The 7,810-nt window shown below is 53.6% G+C and overlaps 1 protein-coding gene across 1 annotated transcript; it reads right to left on the bottom strand.

The window, feature by feature from the left end:
• Positions 1-4,217: 4,217 nt before the first annotated feature.
• On the bottom strand, positions 4,218-7,370 carry LOC125685792 (PHD finger protein 7-like). The gene is made up of 8 exons (XM_048929205.1): positions 7,328-7,370; positions 6,916-7,007; positions 6,723-6,824; positions 6,341-6,465; positions 6,022-6,184; positions 5,788-5,930; positions 5,219-5,517; positions 4,218-5,054 (listed from the first exon to the last, which is right to left on the bottom strand). Exons 1-8 carry the CDS (start codon positions 7,368-7,370, stop codon positions 4,372-4,374), a joined length of 1,650 nt encoding a protein of 549 aa, XP_048785162.1. The 3' UTR covers positions 4,218-4,371.
• Between the last annotated feature and the right edge of the window lie 440 nt (positions 7,371-7,810).

Here is a 7,810-nt window from a genome sequence, read left to right as displayed (position 1 = left end):
CTACCTGGTTAGTCAATACCAGAGGATCTATCAGTCGTGATGGTCCTAACCAATCCAGTTCCCTACATACCGTAGAGGGAGATAAAGTCCCTGTTGTACATGTAAAGAACATGTTAGGAAAGGCAGTTTGGGTTCTTCCAGCTTCTGGAAAGGGCAAACCTCTCCGTGGTACAGTTTTTGGCCAAGGGACCAGGATCCACTTGGTGGGTAATGCAGAAGAATGGGGATGTCCAATGTGTACCACAAGGAAACTTGATGCTGGGGGAGTGCAGTTACTAATTCTATGTATATGCATATAACCATGTGTGTGTAATGCATTTTAATTTTTTTGTTTGTTTGTTTTTTGTTTTTTGTTTGTTTGTATATATGTATATATATTTTAAGCATGATGTAACGATGTAGAATAAGGGGTGGAATGTCATGGTTCGATGTTTTTGTTTTTTGTTTTTGGGTTTCAGTATTCCACATCAAAACATCATGTAGTGTACGGGGCATTAAAGTGTCACTGCCCCAATTCCAGGTACTTATCCCTGTACATCACAGAAGTCATGTCTCTCAGTGCCACATCTATCCTCTTCTTCAACACCACAAGGGAAAGTGAATCCACCACCTCCCTGAGCAGGCTGCTCCAACGTCCAACCACTCTTTCTGGAAAGAATTTTTTCCTAATGAGCAACTTCAATGTAAGCACGCTCACTGCTCTTCATTAGTGCTGAAACTGAAAACGTACAAGAGCCTCTCTCTCCTTGCAGCCCTCCATGTTTATGTCTCCTCTTGAGATCCCCAATCTGTCTGTGTGTTTTCTCACCTGAGGTACCTTCAGGAGTGCCTTAGTCCCTTGCAAAAAATGCATCTTCGCACCAACAACCATCCAATTGTAGGTTTTGGTGCACAACTTGTATACACATAGGATATTTTGCAATCTCTGTGGCTGGTATGCCTGAGTATCTCCATGAGTAAAGTATCTTCGCATTGCAATTCCTTTCATTATTATATCTATTTTACAATCAGACTCCAATGAAATAGAAGAAATTAGAGAATCACAGGACAGCTGACACTGAAACAAACCTCTGGAGATCATCTCCCTGACCCCAGTATCTGAAGTAATGAAGCATAGTCTTTGGCTGAGCAGATGGCTACATCCCTGTGTCCTTAGTCACGCTGACACAAAGGGTTTTTAAAGATTTGCTCATTTCCTAATACCATGACCACGACTTCTTGCAAAGAATTACGAGATCAAAATGAAGGTAGTTAACATCATCCTGTTCTGTTGCTCCTCAAGGAGTGTTCCTGTTTGCTTATATCCCAGAACTCTAGCTCTCCATCCTTTTTCTTACTGCAGTATCCCTAAGTCTCAAATGATCCAGCTTTGCATATACACCTTGTTGACTTACCCTATTTGAACAATGGATTCTGTGGCACATAGAGATGGGAAAAAGTGAGCCAGGACATTAGAGAAGAAGGATGTGTGAGAAAAGGAGACTTGTAGCACTGCCTGAAAAGATTCTTTCCTGAAAAGCCCTCTGGATGAGAAGTGTGGCACATAGAGATGGGAAAAATTCAGGAGGAACAATTGAGCAGGAGCCCGGAGTCGTTGCTCAACAGGTCAGATGAGACTGCTATATTTCTGTAAAAGGTTTTTCACATTCTGATACATCCCTTTTTGTCCAGCAATAGAACCTCATTTATTTAATCACATGAATTTCCCTGAAGTCCTGTTTTCACCAGTGCATCTTGCTAAGAGTAAAAAACACAGGAAAAATGGGAGAAAACGCAGATTTTTCTCTTTAATGAGTACATTTCATGGAATCAGAGAATGGCCTGGGTTGAAAAGTGTCTCAAAAATCATCCAGTTTCAACCCTCCTGCCATGGGCAGGATTGTCAGCCACCAGACCAGGCTGCCCAGAGCCACATCCAGCCTGGCCTTGAATACCTCCAGGGATGGAGCATCCACAGCCTCCTTGGGCAACCTGTTCCAGTGCATCACCACCCTCTGAGTGAAAAAACTTCCCCCTAATATCTAATCTAAACCTCTCCTGTCTTAGTTTTAAAACCATTCCCCTTTGTATCCTATCGTTATCCACCCCTGTAAGCAGTTGTAAAAGGGGTCAGAAAGATATGGTGATCTTATGCACCAGGGTCAAAATGAGCAGCTTATGCTGAGGCTCTAAGAACTCCTTAGAAGATCTGGGAGAAAAATAAAAAGAAAAAAAAACAAAACAAAACTAATTAAGAATGTGAATGAGTGAGAGGATGTGAATGTGTTGCTTTTTGTATTTCATACGCACCTGACATTTTCCACAGTTCCCAGTGAAAACAGCTCTTAAAGATTTGAATTTCAACCAGCCGTCTTGCAGCTTCAAGTTGTTAAAAAGTTGAAGAGGGGCTCCCTTCTGTTTCTACGCTCAGTACAAGTACTGGAAGGCCACAATGAGGTCTCCTGAATCCTTCTCTTCCCCAAGCAACAAACCCGGTTCCCTCAACCTTTCCTCATAGCAGAGGTGCTCCAGCCCTCTGGTCATCTTAGTGGCCCTCCTCTGCACCTGCTCCAAGAGCTCCACGTCCTTCATGTACTGGGAGCCCCAGGCCTGGATGCAATACTCCAAATGCAGTCTCACAGGAGGTGAGTAAAGGGGGACAATCCCCTAGCTCTCCCTGCAGGCCACTCCTTGTTTAATACTACCCAGGATACAGCTGGCTTGTTGGGCTGCTAGCCACACTGCTGCCTCATGACCACCTTCTTGAACACCAGGACATGTAAGTTCTTCTCTGCAGGCTTGCTCTCAAGGGGTTCTTCCTCTAGTCTGTGTAAATATCTGGGATTGCCCAAGCCACAGAGCAACGCCTTAGGTTCCAATAGGCCCACTTCTCCAGCCTGTCCAGGTTCCTCTGGATGGTTTCCCTTACCTCGAATGGATCGACAGCATCACTGAGCTGGGTGTTGTCTGCAGACTTGCTGAGAGTGCGCCCAACTCCATCGTCTATATCCTTTATCAAGGTGTTGAAGAGCACAGGACCCAAGTTCTCTGTTTTCATTTATCAGAGGTGGAACACTTTCCTTGGTCAGTCTCTACCTGCCCATGGACCTGTAGAAACCCTTGCTATTTTTCACATCCCTTCCAAGTTCAGATCCTCCTGTGGCTTTGCTTTCCTGATCTCATCTCTACACATGCAGACAATGGCAGCACCCATCCCAAGCCCGCTGATCCCTAGGGGGCACCTCTCGTGACCGGCCTCCACCCAGACAGAGAACCGTTGATCACAAGCCTTTGGCTGCCATCAGCCAACCACTTCTTCATCCAGCGAGCACTGCCTCCTTCAAATCCATACCATTCCCATTTACAGAGAAGGATGAGGTGAGGGACCGTGTCAAAGGCTTTGCAGAAGGCCGGGGAGATGACATCCCTCGCCTTTTCCCCGTCCACCGCTGCCACCCTCCATCACAAAGGGCCACCAGATTGATTGGTCAGGCAAGATCCGCCTTTGGTGAAGCCACGCCGGCTGTCTCGGGTCACCTCTTGGTCTCCTGTGTGCCTTCACATGGTGAGCAGGAGGATCTGCTCCATGATCATCCCAGGCACAGAGGTGAGGCTCACCAGCCTCTAGGTCCCCGGGTCATCCTTTCTGCCCTTCTTAAACTTGGAGTCATGTTTCCTTTTTGCCAGTCACCAGGGATTTCACCCAACTGCCATGGTTTCTCAAATCTGATGGAGAGCGGCTCTTGTAAGGCTTCACCTCGGCTCGCTCCATCTAATGCCTGGACCAGGAAGTTATCCTCAACAGGCCCCAGGAATGCCCTGGATTGTCTGCCACCCGCCGTGCCGCTATCCCAGCGGCCATACGTGCAGGTGGTTGAAATCCCCCATCAGGACAAGAGCCTGCAAGCGTGACACTTGCTGCAGCTGAAGCAAGAGGGCCTCATCAAGGAAGGTGCTGAGGAGGAGGAAACCCTGTGATCCCAGCGCCTTAGTCTGCCCACATCAGGACAAGCGGAGAAAAGGAAGCTGACAAAGAAATGGGTGGGGGATGGTTGGGTTTATTGTGTTGGACACTTGGGGCTAGAGCCAGCACATGGTACTGGCCCGTGGCTGTTTCCATGCGTCTGCCTTCAGGCAAATTGTGCCGGGGTGCGGATGTTGGCTCCGATCTTAGACCCAGGAGTGCCTTTGTGCCTGGGATGCCCCCCCGGTTGGAACTGCTTCCATGTCACCTTTTTTGGGCTGATTGTGCGGGGGGTCAGCAGATGTTGGATCGATGTTGCACCCAGGAGTGACAACATGCCTGGATAGACCGCACTGTTGGAACACGGCATCTTCTTTTGGGCTTATGGGAGGTGGTTGTTGGCTTCAATGTTAGACCCAGGAGTCACTTCATGGCCGGGAAAGCCTCTGCTGTTGGGGCTTTCTCCTGCAGCCTCTTCTGCACCGGCTGAGGACATATGTGGCTCGTTGTGCCACTGAGGAACGGCTTTGCATGCGGGCCTCCCCTGTCTGCCCGGGCCACTCCGCAGGGTGTGAATGCAGGGGAGCCCTCGAGGACCTCCGCCTTGCCGCTCTGGTGGTGCTGCGGGTTCTGTTCTGAGCAGCTGGAGATGGTGTTCGCCTGCTGCCTCGAGGTCTTCTGGTCGGGCTCTGGGATCCTGGGGCCCGACCTTGCAGCGGGGAGCGGCTTCGTGTGCGGCTTGTTCTCCGCTGCCTGGGACGCCTCCTGCGTGCGGCTGCTGTGGCTGCTCTGGAGGATCCCGATCTGCCCCGTCTGGTGGAGATGCGGGAGCTGCTTTCAGTGGCTGGGGTGGGTGTATGGCTGCTCCCATGCTGTGCTTGGTGCTGCTCCACTGTATCCTGATGGTCAGGACCATGTGAGCAGGTTGTCCCCAGCTCACTGGTCTGGCAGCTGAGCTGCGGCAGCTGGGACCTGTGTGATGGCTCGGATGCTGCCTGGCTGTCGGGGCCGGAGCAGTTGTGCTCGTGCTCCTGGGGGCTGTGGGATGGCTCCAGGCTGCTCTGCTGGCTGGCAGTGCTGAGTGCCGCGAGCTCCGAGATGGCGGCGGAGGCTGTAAGGGGAGGCGGAAGGTCAGCAGGAGGAACCTGTAGCTCCGGGTAGGGACAAGCTGCCATCCCTCCTGGAGCAGAGAGACTCTGGCAAAGCTGCCCCGAGCACTTGCTGCCAGGCCTTGCCTGGCCCCAGCCCCGTGCCTCGCGACTCATCGCCTCTTACCGGTACCCAGGCCAGCACATCTGTCACAGTCCCACATGTTCATCCTGATGCTTGAGTAGGAGCACTGCCGGTGGGTGCTCTCCACTCCACAGGAGCTGCACAGGATCAGCTGCCAGGGCCTGGGGAAGCAAGGGGGTTGTGGCTTTGAGGACCAAGTGAGCCTAGCCAGGGAGTCCCCGGCACATCTCTGCTGCTCAGTCCTTGCTGCCCCAGCCTGTGCTGAGGCTCCGTGACATCCCCCACGGATCCACAGAGAGCTGCTGCGGTAACTCACCCCTCTTCTTCTGCCAGCTCCCTGCCTCCGTGGTAAAAGCACACGATGGCATCACAGCACCTGTGCCTCTGCTGAAGTGTTGCGAATGCACGCTCGTCCTCCCATGCTGGTGTTCTATAAAAGAAGGGAGGGAAAGTGATGAGGCTCCAGCATTGCCAGCACCAGATCCAAGGTTATCCCCTCTCATCCACCCCAACCCCATTTCCAGCTTCTCCATGAAGCTGAGGCACGTGCTCCTGTGACGGCCAAAGGCCAGGACTGCAGAGACACTCGCTGGCAGGCCCAGTGTTCACACCTTCTCATCTGCATGGTTTGGCAGAAGGACACCACGCTGTCTGGGATTCGGATCCCGAGGATGGACATCTCTATGCAGAAAAGAGCATTGTCTTGACAGACAGGGCAGCGGAAGCACTCCTTGCCATCATTCAAGGCCTGTTGCTGCAGGAGAAGAACAAGCAGAGTGAGCGTGAGCAGCGCCTGGTGCTGCTTAGCACTAAGCGTGCCTGCAGGGTGAGGGGAGGACTCCTACCTGGATGCAGTCCCGGTGGAACCAGGCATGTTTGCAAACCGAGCACGTCAGGGTGTGGTAGGATGCAATGTTCCCCACGGTCTCCTGGCAGATGGCGCAGCGGGTGCCGGTTGCTGAAGCTGTCACTGCTGTCTGTCGAGGGCAGTGCTCAAAGCAGTAGGACCTGGGGGAAGATGGAAGGGATGGGCACGCTGAGAAGTGATGGGTGGAAGGCAGAGGACTGCGAAGGAGCCCCAGGCCCTGTCTCTGGCTCTGGCAGGCTGCTGGGAGCTGTCGCTGTGGGATCCTCCCTGGCTTGGCTGCTGCTGACAGCCCTTACCTGTGCAGCCCAAAGAACTGGGTGACGCACTGCCCGTCCTTGGCACACGGCAGGTGGAAGCTTCGTTCACAGCCGCTCTCTGTGCACGTGATGGCAGCGCCCCTCTCTCCACAAACACAGCATTGCTGGAAAGAGCAGAACAGCCCCATCAGCAGCAGGCTCAGGGCCTCTGCAGCCGGCCCCAGACCTCTGGGCAGGGCACAGGGTGTGGGAATTGCTTGGTCACACTCTACAAAGCCGCCTGGCGGACAGGGCGCATCTCCAATTGCAGGACTTTGTCCTGGAGGCGGTTGGAAAGTCTGCAATTGCTTTCTTTGCGCCCAGGCTAAGCTGGTGTGAGCCCCTCGGGGCACAAATCTGCCTGCTCCGTTCAGGTCCTCACCTTCTGGTTTGCCTGCTTGACCTTGGTTGTGAGGGCAGCATAATCAATGTGCACAGTTCCCTGGTCTGTTGGTGTTTCGTCAAAAGAGATGTTGGCAAAAATCTGTAGGAGAGAAAAGAGCAGGATCTCATGAGGACAGGAACAAGGGGAGCGTCCCGGCAGGAAGCAGTCAGGATTGCTCGAGGGAACTCACCAAGCAGAACTCGTGGACCCTAAACCCGATCTGGTCAAACATGCGCCCGTAGGTGTCCAGGTCGTAATCGACCGAGCCACACAGCACGCACGCTGCAGAGGAGAGAGGAAAAGTGAGCAGCGGTGAGCAGGTGGCGGGGCCAGGTGTCCCTGAGGGCCGTCCCCAGGGTCCTGCTCTGTGCCTGCTGTGCTGGCTGGAGGCGGTGGAGGGGAAGGGGCCACGGCAGGCCCAAGGCAAGGCAGCCACAGCCCAAGATGGGCCCCCTTGCCAAGGAGCAGAGGGGCCCTGCCCCAGGCCTGTCTGGGAGCTCCTGCCTGCCCCTTCCTCCCCTCTCAGCTCTCAGCAGCAGGCACAGCCCCAGCACCCCTCTGCCCAGTGTCGGGAGCGGGGCTCAGGGATGCTGCGCTCTCACCTGGCTCTTGCGAGTCAGACAACTTCCGCTTCCTAGCATACATGATTTGCGTCGACGGTGAGCACTGCGAGAGTCCCTCCTCTCTCCACGCCTCACCAGGCCGCAGTGACTCCCCCTGAGCCCGGCAGCCTTTGCTCTGCTCCAAGCTTCACGCGTCACAATGGCCGCTCTGTGACACCCACTGTGACATCACGGTCACCGCCTCATGGGCGCGGGCCCTTGGCTTCCAAGCAGGAGGGTGGCAGCTCCACCAAAGGTTTCTGGGGGCAACCTTTCATAGAATCATACAATTGTAGAATCACAAGGTTGGAAAGGACATACAGGCCCATCTAGTCCAACCGTCCTCCCGTCACCATTCGTACCACGAGCCACTAAACCATATCGCGCAGCTCCTCATCCGGACGCCTCCTGAACACTGCCAGGGACGGCGACTCCACCGCCTCCGTGGGCAGCCATTCCAGTGCCTGACCACTGTCGGGGGGA

This window comes from Lagopus muta, chromosome 1 (genome assembly GCF_023343835.1).
Source record: "Lagopus muta isolate bLagMut1 chromosome 1, bLagMut1 primary, whole genome shotgun sequence".
NCBI lineage: Eukaryota > Metazoa > Chordata > Aves > Galliformes > Phasianidae > Lagopus > Lagopus muta.
Note: the sequence above shows the minus strand (reverse complement) of the source record. Positions and strands in the feature narration are given on the sequence as shown.